This window comes from Rhea pennata, chromosome 9 (assembly GCF_028389875.1).
Source record: "Rhea pennata isolate bPtePen1 chromosome 9, bPtePen1.pri, whole genome shotgun sequence".
In the NCBI taxonomy this organism is placed as follows: domain Eukaryota; kingdom Metazoa; phylum Chordata; class Aves; order Rheiformes; family Rheidae; genus Rhea; species Rhea pennata.
This window is the reverse complement of record NC_084671.1, coordinates 553516-574998: the sequence shown is the minus strand read 5'-3', so window position 1 is coordinate 574998 and position 21483 is coordinate 553516. Positions and strand designations below refer to the sequence as shown.

At 38.8% G+C, this 21483-nt stretch overlaps 1 protein-coding gene across 3 annotated transcripts; it reads right to left on the bottom strand.

Moving 5' to 3' along the window:
- Nucleotides 1–650: 650 nt before the first annotated feature.
- On the bottom strand, nt 651–21425 carry EIF2A (eukaryotic translation initiation factor 2A). Of its 3 annotated transcripts, none has more exons than XM_062583113.1 (14): nt 21306–21425; nt 18110–18179; nt 17687–17761; nt 15882–16000; nt 14585–14684; nt 14080–14162; nt 11996–12069; nt 11711–11855; nt 10680–10796; nt 7172–7743; nt 5581–5697; nt 4483–4611; nt 3426–3491; nt 651–1139 (listed from the first exon to the last, which is right to left on the bottom strand). In XM_062583113.1, the coding sequence occupies exons 1-14, from the start codon at nt 21331–21333 to the stop codon at nt 1074–1076; spliced, it is 1761 nt and encodes a 586-aa protein (XP_062439097.1). In that variant the 5' UTR covers nt 21334–21425; the 3' UTR covers nt 651–1073. The 3 variants fall into 3 exon arrangements, with proteins under 3 accessions (XP_062439097.1, XP_062439098.1, XP_062439099.1); XM_062583114.1 differs by lacking the exon at nt 21306–21425 and adding an exon at nt 20906–21043; XM_062583115.1 differs by lacking the exons at nt 14585–14684; nt 17687–17761; nt 18110–18179; nt 21306–21425 and having other exon boundaries at nt 15882–15993.
- Nucleotides 21426–21483: the final 58 nt, after the last annotated feature.

Here is a 21483-nt window from a genome sequence, read left to right as displayed (position 1 = left end):
CAATTTTATTTGTTGTATAAATAAAGAGGCAAGACATTAATACGCAATAAATCGTGACTGTGAACTCTGTCCTGGAAATAGAATTTTATGAAATGCTGAAGAATGCAAACCATGATCTAAATATTCATATACTGTGTTTACTGAATTTAATAGTTAGAGGATACTGTCAATCTGAAAAAGCTCATTGATGTTGGATTTATATATATAAAACTATAGGGCAAGTTAACACTATTGCCCAGCGCTCCAGTGAGATAGATAATAAAAATATTTTTTGTTATAACAGATAAGGTGGTATACAGCTGAGCCTAATACTACTCCAGATAAGATCTGCAAATCTTACAGCAAAAATACTTATTTTACAGCAAATCTTTTAGTTTGTGAATTTGACAACATAGTGTAAAAACCATCACAACCTTTTCTCTGCATACTTAGTCTTTTGTTTTAAGGGTTACAAATAATGGATCAGAAAAAGGGAACAAGAAAAACAATTAAAAAATGAAAATGCAGTCAGTAAAAATTGTGCCAGGATCACCATAGCAGCTGCAGTATTTGAAACTTCATTCATCCTTAGCAGTGAATTATTTTTGATCTTGGAGATATGGCTTCATTATTTTTTAAATTCTGCCCTTGTAACAGAAGAACAGAAGTACTTTCATTATTAAATGCTCTTTATTTTTGTCTACATCCTATTGCTGCAGAAAGGTCATATGTCTTTTTAAATATAATAAACACATCAAATGGGTAAACCTCAGCCCCTTTCCCTCTTCACTCCAAAAAAAGAGAAAGACATAAACCAACATGCTTTTTCTGTTTTTAAAGCAATATGCTTTCAGAACATAAGCACATTTTTGGTTTAAATAGCAGCAGAACCAGTTGATGTGACACGCATTATTTGTTAACAATTTTGCATGTGCACAAATCTTTATGAAAGGTTTTAGAAAGGCAAGTGTGCAGCAAATTTGTAAACTTTTGCATCCTCAGTCATTTGCTGAAACATTTTATTCTGTTCAAGTTAATACACATTATATTTTGCAGGAATTTTGTGTTAAAGCCCCACTGGATTTACATGAAGCTTAGAGACCCAGTTCTAGATCTTCCAATTCTTGAAGGAGAGTAGTTTCTTTCTGAATCTTCTCCAGCTAGAAAAATAAAAACATGAGATATCACAGATCTAGCTTATTATATGGGAAATCAAAAGAGCAGTATTTATGAAGATAATGCAAAGTCATATATAACTCCAGTCTACAGCAGAAAGAGATTAAAAATATACCATAAATTGCAGGAAACTGGGTTGGATGACAAAATAGGCACACACTGTCATGCTCTGTATAGCCCCACTGGCACCTGCCTTTCTATTAAAGGTGGCATGCAACCAGGCCAGCAGCAGACCGGAAAGGCTACCACACACAACACACTGTTGTCCAAGTATTTCTGTTGTAACAGGCTCTTCGCTATGTATTGTCCTAGAGAGTATGCTGCTTTGGGGTGAGCACATAGTCCAGCACCAGAGACCAGGAAAACCAAGAGCCATACCATTGTGGTGTTTATAATGTGCTGCAAAGAGGACTAAGGTACAACCAGTGTCCCCACACCACATCACGCAGTAGTGTCCCTTTCCCAAGAGCACCTGTATGCTCACATACGACACTCAACTCAGACACCCGACTGGATGCTTCCAACCCTACTCCAGGGCAGGCTACCCCTTTGACAGCAGTACGTGAAACAGACCACAGTATCAACGCACAACTTCTCTGAGAAGTTTAATACAGATCCTGCATTACTGTCTGATACATATCTGTGGCAAACAGTTTGTAAGAAGAGCCTGAGCTGTGTAGACTCCAGCTGAGCGTGCCTGTAGTTTAGCTGGCACAGGTACATATTCTACGACTTGACAAGATATGTTAGTTCTCTTACTGCCTTAAGCCTAATTGGGAACGCCAAGCTCCAATTTGTTTATATTGTCATTGCATTGTCCAATATCATCTGTATAGATTGATTCCCAGTGAATAGGAGGAAATAGATTCCCAGCATTCTGCTTCTCAGTGTAAGCAGAGTATAAACAGCCCTTCCACAAACAGAGCAGGAAATCTCCTTAGCATCTCCCAGGAGAACAAGACTTTGTTCTTTTTCTTCTGAAGACAAAAGAATTTCTCTTCACAAGTGCTCCCTGCAGACTCAACTCCTTCGCCAAAGGCTTAAAAGACCAGAAATTTGATAAGCTGAAAGGAACACTCTGTGATTGTTTTGAACAAGGTTATCTATAAGGTCTAAATATGACTTGACCTTTATAGACATGGACAGATACTAGTTCTCAGATACTTTCATTTATTGGAAAAATAAGCTAAAAATAGACTTTGCCCAAAACATGTCTCCCCTAACCACTACTCTAACATATCCATTAATTACAGAGAAAGGCTGTTTACAGACCAAAGCTCAAGAAATCCCTTAATCAAAATAACTCCTTAAGTAAATAGTGGGAAATAGTAAGGGTGAGAGAAAATGGGTCACTTGCTGACACTACTTAAATATTCTTAACTATCCCAGATATTTGTATCTGTTAACTATGCAGGCAGTCTCCCAAACTTACTTTGAATACTACCACTAGCAAGTACTACCTTTGGTGGCAATACTGGAAGATGCAAAAGCAGCTCTGCACAGCTTCCCAGACTTCAGTCTGAAAATACCCCAAACCCCATGACCCTGCTGTTTTTCATTCTCCTGACTTCTCTGCTCTAATCACGTTTCCTTCTTCCTCATTTTCCTGCCACACAGTCTAATTTCTCCAAACTAAAACCTAATCCTTGCCATACAAACCTGAGACCAAAGGCACCATTTCTATCGCTGCTAGCCAGTGAAGCTAGGAAGTATATCAATACTGTGTGACAGGTACTTTATCCCAGAGAGGAAAGGTAACTGCTATGTATCATTCTTTATGTTTATAGCACTTAGTCCAAAGACAGCATAGATGTGTGCTTGAGCCAAAGAACACTGCAGGCTAGAAGTGGTGATCACACATGCAAGAAATGGATAGGGATGTCACAGTGAGTAACACAGAAGTGCTCACAACACTAAAGCCACTGTACATTGGCAGTATTTGGTCAATATGAGCATTTTATTCTACATAACCCACAGGAGTTGTGGCAATGGCAGGAATGGCAGCATGATGAACAAATGACCCATTTGATAACTATGCTGGACAGAAATAGATGTAAGGATATCATAAATGAACATCAAACATGCTCTCTGTGCGTTCTTGTTAACTTGCTGATAGGAACCCTGCCTCTCGAGAAACATTTGAGGTAATTTCTTCTACTTACCTGATTTTGAAAAGGAAAGGATATAAAGAGATCATAATCTTACAGGATTTTAAGCGGAGGTATTACTGAAAGCACTATGGATTGAGTACAGTGGCAAAATAACAGTACCTGGTTTTTCTCTAGCTGTTTGCCAGCGGCTGCTTGTTCTTTCAGCTGCTCAATTGCCTTTAGTTTCTATGAAAAACAAAGACATGAGTGAAGCAAGAACAGAAAACAGTCCGTAGAAGTTCCTGCACTTGCAATTGCCTGATTTACCAGGAGTCAGTTCTCAACAGAGAAGACATATTTCATCTGAGCATCTAATCCAGAATTTTCCCACCAATAAAAGATATGTCTTACAAGAACCTAGAGAACAGAAGCACTTAGTCTTGAAACAAACAGCATGCATTACCTGACTGAAGGGCTAGATCCAGAATCAGAAATGAACTCCTCCACTATCACTATGTGCCTTCTCCATACATTTTCTTCAAAAAGGTTGGAATATTAACCAAAACATAAGAATATACAAAGCAGGAGAAGGCCAAGAGAAAAAGCCCTGACACATTATGCAGAAATGGGAAAGATTTCCTGGCCTGGACCAAACAACTTCCATCCTGAAATTAAATCAAAGAATTCCCAAGCTTGGCAATAAACTTTGCACTCATGCCATTCAAATGTTTATGAAGAAATTCACACCACATTCACCTTCTCAGATCCAAAATCTATCTTAAACTGCTCAAAAACTCTCAGGAAAAATATAACTTTAAGATCAAGGGAAGAAGAGAGTAAGTTCTGCTTATAACAAAAGCAGGTTCCCAGATCATCCACAGCTGAGGAAAGTGCAGCCTGAACAAGAAGCCCACACAGTTGCTCTCTAAGCATTTAACACTTAAGCTATGCCCCTCATTTGGCAACAGTATTTATAGGAGGAGACTGGGACTGTTTTTCCATATAGGTTCCAGTGTCTTCTATGCTGTCTAGACACTACTCTGGTAAGGGCTTTGGGAGTCCTGGTAAGTGATGACTCCTACTGTTTTACAAAATGGAAAAGCAGAGGAATGTTTTTAAGATTTGGGAAATTTGCTAGCTGTGTTAATGCTGTATCACTGAACTCAAGTCACAATCAGACTATATCTCAAAGACTATCTCTTAGAGAAATCAGCTGTTCATTAGAAAATCTCCTCACCTTTTTTAAATTCTTTATCTTTTTGTCTACTTCAGGATCTCCTGATGTCACAGCAGGCACAGCATTGCGTGGTGCATTCTGTGATGCTGAGGACTGTGCAGATTCCTGGTTTGTATCAGCTTTGGCCTCCTGCAAACAGATTAACAAATGCTTTACCTACAAAAAATGCCTCAAATTACAAAAGGATTGATGCAAATCTATATAATCATTGGAAGCGATCCATTATTATTTCTTTCTCCATTAGTTTGCTGGTGTTCTCCAAAATTTAAGTGACATCCTATGATGCATTGTTACCTATTACATGGTTTCCATGAAAAGTGGTTTTCTATAAAACTTGCATGCTGTTTTTATTTTTTTCTTCCCCAAGACACCAAACATACTTAGCATAGGCAAAAATCAGTAAGCATGACAAGACAAATACACATTCACAAATATTTTTAGAAGTATACTGGTGGTTCATTGTCTTCAAAGTGAAAGAAAGGGCTTGAACCAGTATAAGAAAATCAAAAGTCCAAACTTCTGTAGTTAAGAAACTAGTTTCTTAACTACAGAAGTTTGCAGGAATTGGAAGGCTAATACCAAAAGCTGTTTTTTAATCTACCTAGCCAAAGATTAGAAAACAAAGAGGTGAAGCAAAACAAAACAAACAAACAGAAGAACAAAACCCAAACAGGCTCTTTTTGGTCTGTCCTGATAACATGCCTCAGCCCTGGCCTGCTGGTAGGACACATCAAAGCAGTCAGCCAGTGCTCACTTCGCACGTAAGACTAGAAAGAACTACGCAGACTGTCAAAAGGTGAAAAGGCAAAAGCATGTAATCTTAACATGAATGTAAACACTGATGTCTCAATCTCAGTCTTCCCAGTCTATCTCACTTCAGCTAACAAATTTACAGCAACTAGCCACAGCTGTCATTTACTATCAGACTACTGCAGATGTAAGAAAATGACTTAAAGTACCACCACTCTCCCCAAAATTAGCAGATGCAAAATGGATAGATGACTTTCAGTGCAACTGACAGTCACTGCTCTGAGACTGATCATTACATTTGTGAAAATTAATTTAACCTTATCTTTAGAAGAACTACTTTTGCAATACCTGTTTAGCAGCCTTCTTTGCTTCATGCTTCCTTTGATTTTTGAGGGCTGTTTTAGAGAGTGGCTTTTCACTGGTTCCTGACTGTGGTTTCATATTCTGAGGTGGCTCATCCTCATGCTGTAGAATATGCAAAATTAACATTTTTGAAACCTTTATTCCATGTTGGTAAACATGATGTTACAAAAAATTAACACTGGATCTCAAAACCTACTTAAGGCAACACCATATGTAAAGGAAGGAAGAAAACAAAAGTGTGTGCCCTTTCTGCCTCCTTTCAGTATAGGAAGACAGTACGAAATGTGTTTCAAATCCTTCCATTCTCAACATTTTTCTTTTTGGGACTGCCTAGTATCTCTTAGGGACTTTATGGATCATCATCAAAATAGCAGAATCATCGTGTTTTATCTCCTCAAAGAAACAAAATTCAGACAGGAATAAAACAGCACACAATGACTGAAGCTTAGCATCTTGCTTTTATCAGCAGTTGTTTAACTCACACTCCTAGTGAAAAGAAAGGAATAGCTGGGTGTTGGTCCCTTCCTCCTTTTTTTGGATAGGGCAATCCTACCCTTCAGTTAAGAGCTAACACACATGACAAATTGGGAGCTGAGACCAGACTTTGTATTACTGAGCTTTCTAAAGAAAAGTAAACAAATATTAAATACATATCACTTAAAAAAAAAAAAGTACTTATCTCCCAAACATGTTCAATTCTATTTTTATACTTGGTTTAGCAAACTGATATATTTATACACAAATAGGTTTAAAAATACATATCTTACCTACCAGTTTTAATTTCCTGCCCATAAAAGTGAACATTATTCCTTTATTTAATGTATCTTTTCTCTACTACCTCTGCTTATCAATCACTGGTAAAATCAGACATTAATATGATTCATGGATTATTCACAGCCAAGTAGAACTATTTTCTTTAAAATTAAAAGGTTCAAAGTTCTCTATGGTTTAAATGTAAACATCAAAGCTACAATTATTAAATGTAATTAGCTGCTTCACTCAACCTATGTTGAAAACTGACAGAAAATAAAACTAATTAAACAAGTAGGCTGCTATGTGAAACTTGTTTAGACTGCAGCTGACCAGCTAACAATCAGATCTCTCTCATGCAAGTAAACTTACCTAGTATGGGGGGGGGGGGGGGGACACACAAAGTTTTGAGAGGAGAGTCAACCACCTATCTAACTGGGTTTGGACTTCGGTCAAGTTGGGTCACCCAGACCTGAGGTTCTTATTTTAACCAGTGTACTCGATCTTACTGTACACCAAATTTGCAGTTCATTGTTCCAGTGCTTGTTGCAGTTTTAAAATCTGCAAACAGCTTTGTGGAAGAGTAATATTTTGACCACAGAAATTTCAGTTTTCTAGCATAAGTTCTTGCAAACAGGGAGAAGAGTGACAGCCAGTGGAAGATGATCATCTCAAAAGCCTCTCAGAAACTCACAATATTCTTCCAGTCTGATCACTCTTCTAATATCCCTCATTAAGAATACACACATATTTGAGGCCAAACTTCAAAGACAGGCATAGCAATGAAACAGAAAAATCTACTGCATACATGAAACAGTCTACTTACAAGCTTGGAACTTGTTACAGGCTTGTTTCTCAAGGCTGGAGGTCTGTACGCTTGAGCAGGTTTTAGCTCAGAACTTGGCAATTCACTTGGGACTGCCTGGTATTTTACTGCTTTCACAGGAAATACTCCATCCAAAAATGGTTGCCAAGAAACCTGCCATATTTCTTCATTTGATGGTACTTCATAGTTGTGTAAAACAGAGCCAGTGTAATGCCATATCTTGTAACCATTACCAACTCGTAGCCTGGGAGCACAGGTAGCTGTTACAATATGTTCCCCATCAGGGCACCAAGCAAAATAGGTGGAATCCGATGCTACTGGTTTGGAAATAAGTTTGTAGTTTATAACGTCCCATACTTCCATCTGTCCTCTGAGATTTCCAAATCCTGCTAGTACTAGAATGTGTCCAGGGGGGCTGTAGTAGGCAGCATTGCGAGGGCCAGTTCCAAAATCAAACACAGGGTCACATTTCAGATTAAAAACTGTTGCTTTGGCAGGCATAAAACCATACACAGCACAAAACTCGACAGAATTGGGATTCCAGACAACATCATAAATAGGACCGTTTTTTGCTAAAGGAAAAGGAAAACATGCAGCTATTGTTAAGCAATTTTCATTTGTACTGAAAAGAGATATATAACGATTCTTAATTGTATGCTTTGCTAAAATCCAATGATCCAATTACTGACAGTGAGAACGAATTCTGCTAACAATAGTAGCAGAAGCAAAAAAAATTTTATATTCTGATAATTTTAGATAAGGTTTGCAACAATAACTGCAGCCATTCCAAATTACCTCTGTAGAGTCAGCATCAGCACTTTAACAGTAAGCATATATTTTCACGTAAAAAAAAAATCCTTTATCTTTTTTCCTCGTTATTCAAGCATGATATCTCAGGACCTCCTCAAACTGTCCCACTGGAAACCTGCAAAAACAGGAGTTTTATACCAGCTGGATACTAGTTCCTTTTTTTTCTTCCTTACCCTAGGAACTATTAAATACCTTAGCTTTGCATAGCTAAGAAATATTGATGTAAGTTATCTTTGGATCTTGTTCATGTGCAGTATTTTGAGACAGATTTTTAAGTAGGAAAGCACACAAAAACATTTTTATGTACACTGATCAAAATTTGATGCGGTCGGAAACTACTCTGGAGTTACATTAAGAACTATTGAAGAAAGATGGATATGTGACCAAAATTCACATAAGATGTACAAGGGTGAATAAAACACAGCTCATTATAACACTCCTAATCTGGATACCTTTACTTGTTCCCCTTTTAAGTGCCAAGTGCATTAATTCTTAAATCCAAATGTTGACCCAAAATATCAAAACAGCTTCAACTGCTCAATCCTGTTGCTATTTTAAAGCCTTATTATCTTTAGAAACTGGGCTATGTAATCCCATTGTTTGTGCATTTGTCCCTTTAGAACTTTTTTGATGATGTGTTAATCAAATGTGACTGCAGAGACAGATCTGAAATACAATTATGTTTCTGCAAGTTCCATGACAGTAGGCAGCTGGATAGATGAGGGCGGCCTTATACGGGCTTCAACAGCTAAAGCAAAAGCTGCAGCATGAGCATGTATTAGCTAGAAAACAAAACAAAACCAAAAAAAACCCTCTACAAATGACAGCATGTAAAAAGCTTCAAAACTGGACCTCAAAAGCAACCAGAAGATACAAATCAAAAGGAAATCAAACTTTATTCACTCCAAGTGCTTACTTGCTTTTGTTGGAAAAAACAATTTTACAAGCAAGACAGAAGTACTTGGATTTTTCATTGAAAAGGAATAGCTAAGTGATAATTAATAATAAAGCTACCTGTTAAATAAAAGATTTGAAATGAATAACTTCAAATGACAAAGGAGGTTTTAATAAGCACAGAGTTAAACAAAAACTGATTTTTTGAACACAAACTGCTCTCAGATTCAAAATACTAAGTTATAATCCTGATCATTTTTTCCCAGTCAGGTTAGCAACTAAGGGAAATGGAGACATAGTACCTGCCACCACAAGTTTTGCTATAGAAGGAAAACTGGAAATGTTATCCTGATCAGCACTGATATTAAAGAGCTGCAATCTCTAAGTCACTTCAGCATAAAATAGTTTATACCAGTCCATCTCCACAGCGTTTTGAAATCTTCACAACTAGCCTCCCTATAATCCCCAAACAAAACATGTGTTTAATAAACAACAACAATTTAAGATAATGGAAAAATACTACCATGGAGAAAATGTTAATCAATAGACTTCAAATTCAAACAAAACATTGAATTTGAATGTCCACTTGTTCTTCACCAACATGTCAGTTTCATGTCACAGAACTCCTTTCCATTTTCCTCTGAAAAATGTAGGCCTTTCATTTTTCAATATACTTAAAAAAAAAAAAAAAAAAGACAGAAAGAAAGAAAGAAAAAAGAAAAAAAAACCACAACCACCCTACTCACTCTGCCCCACATTCCTTAGGTAATTATCAATCCTATGTCTAAAAGCACATACAAGATTATTTTGTTTGGCAACATACTTTTCCTGCCTGGATTCTTAAACATTAAACTGGTTCCATTATGCTTAAAAATCAAAATTCCCTTCCTGTATTACAAACACCCACCAAACCAATTATTTGTGTATTTTAATGGAAAGTATGTGCTCTCTGCCACTGACATTACAAACGTGAGAATGCCAAATACAGCAATATAATTTAACCATTAAAAAACTCACTCCAAACTAAAAAAAAAATTCTGGTGATTTTTTTTTGTTTAATTGTTTTTGTTTAAAATCAGACTACTTCATTCATAGAATCGGTAAGGTTGGAAGGGACCGCTGGAGATCATCTAGTCCAACACCCCTGCTCAAGCAGGGGCACCTAGAGCACGTTGTACAGGATCATGTGCAGGCAGGTTTGAATATCTCCAGAGAAGGAGACTCCACAACCTCTCTGGGCAACCTGTGCCAGTGCTCTGTCACTCTCACAGGGAAGAAATTCCCCCTCACGGTCAGGCGGAGCTTCCTGTGCTTCAATTTCTGCCCATTGCCTCTTGTCCTGTCACACGGGACAACTGAAAAGAGTTTGTCCCCGTCCCCCTGACACCCTCCCTTCAGGTACTTGTACACACTGATCAGATCCCCCCTCAGTCTGCTCTTCCCCAGGCTGAAGAGGCCCAGCTCTCGCAGCCGTTCCCCATAGGGCAGGTGCTTCAGCCCTCTGACCATCTTCGCAGCCCTATGCTGGACTCTCCCCAGTAGCTCCAGGTCTCTCTTGTCCTGGGGAGCCCAGAACTGGACACAGGACTCAAGATGAGGCCTCAGCAGGGCTGAGCAGAGGGTCAGGATCACCTCCCTCCACCTGCTTGCAACACTCTTCCTAATGCACCCAGGAGACCATTGGCCTTCCTGGCCACAAGGGCATTGCATCATCCAAAAACCATACACTAAACAAAAGTTAATGAAACAGCAGTTCCTACTATCAAGTGCTACAATACAATGAAAATGTCCGAAATGTACTTACGTAGTTGTACAACTGCGCTTTCTCCATTTGTTGCAATGTAGTGGAGTGTTTGCTCTCCATAGTATGAAGCTCCTGATTTATCAACTTCTGTACTAGCTATTACTAGCACAGCAGTGGCTAAAACCAGACATACAGTTAGTTCAATATAATTATTGCAAATCATAGAAACTATTCCACAAACTACCATGGACAAAGAGAAAATTAGTTTGACTGAATTCTGCAGTTAAAGTTGCTTAGGTAACAATGTTCATCATTCTCTTCTCAGCTGAAATTTTCTTAAATGTTAACCCAAACAGAACTATCTTCTATTTCTGGATGAAGAGTGTAAACTAAGCAATTATAAGAAAGTGAACATACTATTGAAGCATAAAAAGATGTTTTATTACGTTCAACAGTAGCAAGAGTGTCTTAGGCTTTTCATCTGACTAAGGCAAAAATCAAGCATTGGTACTCAAATAAAAGGTTTCATCAACAGCTTTTGAAAATACATCTATTTTATGCAGACATGTAGAAACCACATGCGGGCACAAAGTTATGTAATACCTTCCCTGTAGTCTAAATAATGTGAAGTAAAACAGTTTTTCAACAGTATTCTGAAACAATTATCATTGCTCACAAACAACAAAGCATACAGAGGATTGTGCAAGTCATCCCATTTGTTATATGTCTGTATAAATACAACTTTACAGGAAAATAAAATTGTTTTATGCCCTGATACAGTCTTATGTTTACATCTTACACACGGTATCATCACAAAACTCAATTCAAATATGCAAATCAATTGCATAATTTGCAGATGTGTAGAATATTCTGAATCGCTATACACAAAATTAAGCAAGTCAATACAGAAAAGTTATGAGCACTTCAGAATATTCAGAATTGAGGCTTTAATATTGCATCGGTATTAATGGCTATCTTTAATATTTATTTATATATACCAATGCAAATGGCATGCAAAATCCACATGGTAAACAAAGTAATTAAATCTAAAATTTGCAGAATATAAGGAATTAAATATACTGCTGTTATACCTTTTTTGTTCCATAGCATCGTTACTTTGTCAGATTTAAAGAAGCTTTTATTGGCCAGTGCAGACTGAGGACCACCGAAGTTGGGATACTGATAGAGTCTTACAAAGGATGGTGCACCTTTGCTGCCCGGAACATACACAGCAATCTAAAACAAAGCCATCAGATCATATAGCAGATGATACTCTGGGTAGCAAAAGGTCTCTTCACTACTCATACATTGTTCTAAAATTACCATAGATTTTGAAAGAAATCAAGAATCAAATTGTGAGCAAACATCAGATATACCTTGGTTGGCTGTGCTCCTGGAGATAACACAAAATCGCTAACCTTTTGCAAATGCAGTTTATTTGCAATAATATCTGCAAAGAAAATCACAGTAGTGATGATGTTAATGACACAATATTAACCCACATTATTTAACTATACCTTTTTATGGGTCTATATTGTGGATAATAAAGAACAGTATTAGATAATGGAGTTATTTTACTAGTCAAACAACTTTTACTTTCACATTTCATCACACTTTCTGACTAGATCACTTTTTATTTACAAAACCACCCTGGAAATCGTTTGAATTAAGCCTAGCTTTGAAATCCAGTTTAAGTATTATTAAGTTCAATGAGCAAAGAAATTTCTGGAACCCATGATTTTAAGGATGCTCATGTTTTAAGGAAGCAACAGTGTTATTCATCTTCTCTATGCTGACTTTAGGAGAAACAGCAGCAGCCACGTCCAGGTAACATGTACCACTACACAAAGCCAAAGGGCTCTTCTTGCAACCTTACTGGATGATTCTTCCTAATAGGAAGCTTTCATAAAGGCCTGTTCTGCATTGCTCCTCTACAAAAACACTTTGGACACTCTTAAAAAGAGAACAAACAGCAACCCATAAGCACATTCCCTCAATGAAGACTGGGCTTAGCAGCAGATCTCACATTAAAACACATTCTGGACTTTCCTAGGATAGCATCAGATAGGAACTGAATGGGCCATGGGTGCCTACAAGCACCAGAAAAGAAATAAAATACTGTTTTAGCACAAGAAAAAAGAACAATTGCTCCTGTATTTGAGAGGAATGAAGTGTATTCCAGCATCCATCAGAATGGTGGACATAATAAATTACTGCTATGACAAGTAGTCTCTTGTTAGGGGGCTGGGTGAGATTAATAGCCAGCATTACTTGTAAATCTCAATAAGGAAGCTCAGTAGCTGCAGTTAAATACAGATTTTCCAGCTTAACTGCAAAGTTCATTTCATTGACCATCTTGCTGCTAATGCTAGGAACATTACAAGGCATTGTTTTTTGAGACATGTAAAACGTATAGCATTAGAAGAATTGCATTCTTAATCTCATCTCTAAACGCACCAAGGGTCAGAACTGAGGAGGGAAAAAGATACTTAAAGCAACTGCAAGTTCAGCATATGAAACATTATATCAGTAAGCATTTTCTGGTGTATAATGATTGGCAGGCACTGTGGGGTTTTTTTTTTTTCCTGTTTGGAAAGAATGGTGAACATCTTCACACAAGAATATTAATGCTGTATAAGCCAGTTGCGCAAAAAAAGAAAAAAGGCAACTGTGTCACTTTTCTGTAGCCCTTTTTAGCGTGGCAGATCTAAAACAGAAAACTCAGCTTCATTAATATCAGTGGGACTAACTCTAACTCTCATGAAATGGCATCTCTCATAGGCTGTACTTTTAGCTTCCAGAATAATTCTTGTCTCAGCTTTATATTTAAAATAATAGCTTCCTCCAGAAGTTTCTTTCATTCCTATCAATTTCTTTATTCCAATCTATTTATCTTCCCACATTTTTTCTTTCCCTTTTATTGTCCATCTCTCCCTCTACCAACCTGAATATTCCACCACTATTTGTAAACTCCCTTGAAAAAACGCTCTAGCTTCACAACTTCGTTTTTGCTATCAATATAAATTTTCTAATAAGCCATTATTAATCATATTAGAAAAGCTCATTTATAGTCACAATACACACAATTCATAGAAGTAAAGAATCATAGAATCAGTAAGGTTAGAAGGGACCTCTGGAGATCATCCAGTCCAACCCCCCTGCTCAGCAGGGAAACAACTAGCCCATACGGGGACTGAACCTACGACCTTGACATTATTAGCACCATTTTCTAACCAGCTGAGCTAAACCTAACCCCCAAACAATCAAGTACTCCACTAACAATTTCTGGATTTCATTGAACCTAAAACAATATAGAATCAGCCCTCCTCATCTAAAAATTAAATCTATTTTATCACAGAAAAATCATTTAAAAAGAAAAAAAAATGGAAAACTGAGTAAAAGCAAAGGGTAACTCCTATCTGGGATGCAATGAAACCATCTTATTGAAATACTTGCGTACTAAAGTTGTTGTTTTCAAAGAAGTGCACTTCGTTGTTTACATTCCTGGCACAAATGCTTTCATCATCTGCCCAGCAAGGACACCTACATTTAAAGGAAAAAACAGAATTGAAGAAACAGTGAAAAATGGCCACCTTCAGCAGTCTGTGTTTTTTCTTTCTTTTTTTCCTCTCTCTCTCTCTCTTTTTAATAAGGCCAAACAAAATCAACCATGCTACACGTTTCAAATGCAAAATTGCATTTGCCTGGTAAAAAACCCATACAACTAGACTTACAGTTGCTGTCTTCCCAGTTTACTTTATTTTGCAAAGTGACAGTGAAATTATACTAAGAAATGAACAATTATAATCATGTACAAAGATGCTTACAAGCACAGACGTTTGCTTCCAGCTTGTAGTAAGCAATACTTTGAAAACCAATACCATACTAAAAACCCTATTTACCTAGATCAGGTTTTGGAAATCACATTTGTTTGAAAGCAATTAGCATCTGGAAATGTTATTTACCAGTTCTGCATCTTTTTCTGGATGAAAGACTTTAAGCATTTTCCAGTTTTCACATCATAAAGTTGCAGGTTGGGCACCCCTGCTGTGCCATCTTTAGCAGCTGCAACAAAAGCATTTATTTACAGTGGTGGTTTCTGGCATTGTATCTGCTTTACCATCACGACATCATATCCCATGCTTCTACAAGGAACCAAACATACATAAGCTTCTGTCAAGAAGCACCCCCCACCCCCAAAGGGCTAATCCCAAACCTGTTAACTGCCCTGGCTATTAAGTCTGTCTATGGTCTTTTAGCCTGCAAAACCCACCAATTTTTGGGAAGTTTGGAAGATTCTACCCCCATTATTCTAGAAGAGGACAAAACTAGAACCACCAATGTTAGAACAACTTTTTTAATGCATGTTTTCCAATTAAGATCAGAACTTTAGAAAACCTACTCTCTTGGCCAAAAATGGGAAGTTTAGTCTCCTCTCCTACATTTTGTTCTCACAGGAATGTGTCTCACATTTTCTCCCTCATGACACATTCACAGCTGTATCTACAAACTATATAAAACGGCTTTCTGTTGGTTTTAAATTCTCTGCACCCATTTACTTATTCTGAATACTACAGCTATTGGCCTGCCTGTTTCCACTAACGATTCAAAAGAGCCCTGTTTTCTGACAGTCCATAGTTGGCATCCAGCCTAGCACCTGTACTGCTGTGTCCTGTCCTACAACCTGTCCCTGACACTTTCCACCCACTTTTGATGATAGCCTACCCTTTTTACCAGTGGAAGCATTTGCACCATCCACTATAGACACACAGCTTTGAAAAGACTGAGACTATGAGAGTCAGGAACAAAGAGAATAAAGAATAAAAAGAAAAGAATAAAGCCCTCTGGACAACCAGGAACACTGCATGTTAGCTAGGCCCAGTGCATGACATGATTACTTTGAGATATCTTACAATTTTCTTTGTAGCTACAGAAATATAAATTGCCTGAACAGCATATTAGTCAAACACACTCTGCAGTAAGATCAGTTAATAGTATTTAGAAATGTGATTTACTTAACGGAGTAATAATCATACTTGCATTCTGATTTGCTATTTGTAAAAATGGCTGATACCATATGCTTTCAGATGACATCCCTCCTTCCTCTATGTACTTGATTAACCATGCAAAATCTGTACATTTTCTATACTGCTCTTTTAGCCAATCAACATGCTAGGATATCAAATCAGGTAATGGCAAGTCTGCAGACTGAATTAAAATATGCAACTATCTATGTATTTTTACAGCTGGTAAAATACTCACTTGTATAGGCCTGCCATGTTGCCAGAACATTATTCTTTGGCGAGAATTCAAGGCAAACTGCCTTTGGAAGATCAAAAGAACGCAGTAACTCAGCATTGGTGACATTAACAATATTTACTCTGGAACCAAAAGAGGTCATTTCAATAAAACACGCTTAGACTGGTTAATTAATAGCTGAGGTAACTTTTCACAGATTTGACTTCAACAGCTGTTCCAAATTTGGCCAATGTAACAAAATTAGAAGAGCTTTTTTCCCATCATGCTTTTACTAAATATTTGTAAGAACATTTTAAAATCAGATGCCCAAATATAACAGAAACTGAGCAAGTGAAAATCCTGGTCAAAACATTGTGTATTTTGATCTGCACATTTGGATTCTGAATCAGAGATGAGATATTCTCATCCATTCTTCCACAGTGTTAAAGTTAAGCAAGGGCAACAGAAAAATCTAACTGAATTAAAATATGCATTTATCCTACACATTCTTACAGGTCTTCTGTCTAGAAGGATTCTACATTTAAGGTTTGGATTTTTGGGGGGTGAAGGAAGAGACATAGACAGTAAAAATTAAATGTCTAAAAGCTGAACTAGCAAGGTCAAACAGTATCTCGGAATACTATATGTTAAAGATCTGCAACATACAGAATCCAAAGAATAAAAAAAGATAGAGTCAAGTTGTGTCCAAACCACAGTTATTCTCAGAAACTAGGGTAAGGAGTCTGTTCTTCACCAGGTCATAAACTACCTCTCACCTCAAAAACGAAGGAAGATAAAAATAATGATGTCTCTCAAAAAAAAAAAAAAAAGAGTTTCAAAAACAAAGAGGCATCACAGGACTGGAAAGATTTGCCATCTGAAATATTCTCAGTTAAAGTACTGAGTCTGAGCTTGAGTACTTAAATATACAATGTAGTTGTTTGAAAAATATTTTTCCCACAAACATTTTCCGGAAATGGACCTTTCCAAAGGATAAAAATAAAGTTTATAATGAAAAATGGAAGAGTCTGTACATTTGGAAGAACCAGAAATGTCATTGAGGGGAACAATTGAAAGCTACATCTAAGTTATCTTCTTTAACAGAAATAGCAAGTAATGTTATTGAGCACTTCTGCAATTTTTTTTAAACCAATGAGTTAATAATAAGAACGCTGATACTACACTAACACTGACATTTCAGAAAAAGCCTGATCATGTCTTCACAGCAGCTACCCCATGATGTCCTTTTACATAAAGGACAATCTCTGGTATACTCTATCATGCATCTAGTCTATAAAACAGAAACCTTGTGATGTTTGTATGTGAGGTGCATAGAATCTTTATTTTCTATGTTTAGGTTCAGTTTTCAAATAACTTTGTAATATGTTGAAAAAATATCCACCTACAGAGCTAGACAGCAGTCCTACACCTGCTGACTCTCAAAATATTTGGAAAAACACATTATCATAGAGGAAAAAGTCAGGAAAAAAGTCAAGAGTCTACTTCAGAAGCAGCAATGCAATCATCTGTTGTGCTACTTAGATTAATCCCAGAAAGCCAGGTACTGTTATACTGGGAAATATGAACAAAAACTCTTATAGAGCATATCCAAACTCAATAGCAATAGGTGCATTATCAATTTGAGAAAAACAATAAATATTTCATCTGATATTCAGAAAACAAAACCACTACTGCAAACAGCGCAAAACCAGAATGTGCTTAAAGTATATGCAAACTTTTTCATTAATAGCCCTTATGCACACAAGAGTAAATGTGGTAAAACTAATCCAGATTGCTTAATTCAAATTAATATCATAAAACACACTCACTTTTCTCCATTGCACCAGGCAAAGAGGGAACCATCCTTGCTAAAAGCGACAGCTTTGCAATTTTTTCCAGAGTCCCTAAAGAAATAAGAAATGCACATTAATATTCAAGTGTACTGCATAAGTTAAGGCATTTTTAACAAAAAGTAAAAAGCAACGTTTCAGTTTTCCAACCACACACTCAAATAATTCCTTGTAACAGTAACAGTGCAATCTACCCTGCAATTGTTCAGTCATTATTGCTTCTAAGTACAAAAATGCAATTAGAAGTCAGGCAAGCATACAGCCTTCAAAATCATTAATTTTCTAAACTATTGACAGGAAAAAAATGTACTTCTAAATTTTTGAATTCCAGAGTCTACATTTACTATTTAGAAAATGTGTTTTTTTTGCACAAAAGAGCTAAAATGTTCAGAATAGCAGTACCTTCGAAATGTTGTACTCTCTGTGAAACTGGGAGGCCCGTTCACCATATAAAGCCCTTCAGATCCTCTCACTGGAAAGAAAGTAAATAAACCAGTATTCATTTCAGATTCAGAGAAATGTCCAAAGCAAAGTAATTATCAACTTAAAGTAATTTATCAACTTTGAGACCTGTACCTACTTTTCCCCCAGCATGCATTTTAGAGTAAAGGCTGTAAAGGAAGAATGTTATAAAAGAAATTCAGAATATAACACATGCCCAGATAACTGCAGGATTAAAAATAACAGAAGCAGTGAATAGGCAGAGCTGACATTGAGCTTATTAGCCCCAGAACCAGATATACTGACATATAATGCAGAGAACTGACACACCAGTTTGCTGTGCCTCTCCACAAAAGAAACAACACTGAAGGTCAGCTAACACATTTCTGAAACTGCAGACTAGGCTGCAAAACAAACAACGCAGCCAGCCCTGCCCTTCCCCATGCTCCCAGCCATGCGAGCTATTCCAGTTCTGAACCTGCACTCACACTCATGCAGCTGCAGGGTGGAATAGCTCAGCAAACTGATGCAGCCTCTCCTACAGAGTCAATTTTCCATGGACCGGTTCATCCCTCTACCACGGGAGCGCAAAGAAGGGCACAGAAATGCACTACTGAGGTCAGCAGGGGAGAAGAGGATGGAGCAAATCCAGATGCATCACAGACCCGATTAGGGTTGGAAGGCACCTCTAGTCCAACCCCCATGCTCCAGCAGGGTCACCTGGAGAAGGTTGCCCATGACAATTTCCAGGCAGGTTGGGAATATCTCCAAGGATGGAGACTCTGCAACCTCTCTGGGCAACCTGCGCCAGTGTTCAGCAATCCTTGGGGGGGTGGGGGGAGTGGGGAACAAAACAAAAAACCAAAACAAAACAAAAAAAAACACCCTAAAACTCCATTGATATCAAAACAGAGTAATTTCCTGTATTTCAATTTGTGCCCATTGCCTTATCACTGGATACCGCTGAGAGGAGTCTGATAAAAGAGAAGAGTCTGATTTTATCAGGTAGGATGACTTCAAGCTACTGAAGAACTGCACCCGCAAGACAGACAGGGTGGAGTAATGCCTACTCCTAAAAGAGCTGATGATCCTCAACTCTCAACCCTTTCGCAGAAGGCACTTTTAGGAAACCTAACTCGCAGGAGCTCAGAATTCTCCATTACTGGAAGAGCTGAACAAAAGTCTTACACAACAGAATTGCAAAGATTGTCTAAATATTCGCTAAAGAGAGGATTAGTTGCCTAAACACATGAAGGGCATTTACAGAAGAAAGATTACATCAGATTTATTTTTTGCTGACATGAGATGGAATGTGCCCTGCTTTTAATTTCAACATTAATTATTAACTTTGAAAACAGAAAGCATGAAAGAAATATTGATACAAAATGTGTTCCAATTTTCATTTTTCAGAGACATTGCCATGCTTATGGCACAGGCAAACAATCAGAAAATAAAGACAGATTCAGTGCAAAATCAGGTATATGAAATTGCTGCAGAGTGAATAATTTTTTTTTCAGGCAGTCCTACTACAAACATATTAGAATCCAAAGTTAAATCATAAAACAGGCAAGTGATATATACACATTAGTTATGCTTTATGCATTTTCTTGGAATACTAGAGATGCCTACTTACACCCTATTTCTTTACTATACCTGCAACAACGGAGTTCAAGAACTGTGGGCAACATTAAAGACAAGTAAATACACGTGAGAGGAATATTGAAGGCATGCATAGAATTGAATTAAAATACAGCTGGGAGTAGTCTAACATATCCTTCTATCCCAAGGCATCCCAACCTGTGACCTCCAACAGATGTTTGCTGAACCTGCTCTTGATGATTTCCAGTAATGGAAATTCTAAAATCTACATAAAGCCTGAGCAAAGCTATTCTGGTGTTTTCCTGTTATATCAAGAGAGTGATGATTTTCCTTCTGACATTTTAAAAGATAATTTCTTAAGATGTCAAACAGTAGGTTTAGTTAGATATAAATTACACATGAAAGTTTCACAGGTAATTTACATCTGATCAAAACACTGAAAATATCCAGAAAACTGGGGAAAAGAGGATAATAGTTATGTTTTAAAGGTGAGGCTAATAACCTATGTAAAATGTAGTTTGGTCTATGGATCAAAGCTGACTTGAATTTTTTTTTACTCAGGATTATGACTCAAAAAACCAAGATTCATAGTAGCTCAAGCCCAGCTGCAGAATCTGCAACGAAAGTACTTCAAGGCAGTGCTAGGGCCAGTGCTACACAGGAGGTCTGACAGGACAACCACAGCGTTCCTACTTGGCCTGACAAGCTGTTAGCTTAACTACAGAATGGAATTCCCCCACAGATAGAGCAATATCTTCCAACAATGCCTGGAAGACAATAATTTCCGTAATTGAACGTTGTTATATTGCTTTGCAGAGCTGCTCCTTAAATTGCTGAATCTCCTTACTTCACCTCTCACGCAGCACATCAGAAATTAATAAGACGAAAAGGTTTTAAGAAATAGCTTATTAATTTAGAGAAAGAGCACTTCAGAAATTTAAAATGTCCCCTGCAGCTCAACGGAGGCACCCCACCCCCCGATGTACCTCAGTGGAGGTGCATTTTAACAGCGCTTAACATGGCTCGGTGCCTGTTCTCCAGGTCTCGCGGGTGTCTCCCGTGAGAGGTCAGACTCTCAGCCGAAAGCAGATCACAAACAGCCCGCCCGAGCAGAGCGGTCCAGCGGCCCGCACGACCGCCAGCTCCCGGGACACCCACCGAGGACACGAGCGGTCGCGTCTAGAGCTCGGAAGCACCAAGGAGCACAGACACCGCCCCGCCCCGGGCAGCCGCTCAAGCCGAGCCGCGAAGGCGCAACCGGAGCAGACCGAGCGCGGCACCGCGAGCAGCGACGGCCCCGCTCCCGCCCGCTCCTGTGCGCCGCGCCGCGGAGACGGCGGCCACAGGGCGCTCGGGCCGCCGCCGGCTCCGGCCGCGCTCCCGGCGCCCAGGGCGGGACCCGCGCGGGCCGGAGCGGAGGGCAGGGGAGGGGACGGGAGGGGACGGGAGGGGAGGGGAGGGGAGGGACCGGCGCCGCTCGCCGCGCCGCGCCGCCCTGCCCGGAAGGCCCCGCGGAGGGGTGCGGGGGCGGCCCAGCGGCGCGGAGCCCCCGACCCACCTGCCAGCAGCGGCGCGGGCGGCGCCATCTTGTGCCGGAAGCGCGGCGGCGCCGCACTTCCGGGGCGCGGGGCGCGCGGCAGCCCCACAGACGTACACGTCGCCCTACGCGCGCGGGCCGCCGGCCGCGCCGCCACGTGACGCGGGGCGGGCCGCCGCGCCGCCCCTCCCCCCGCGCG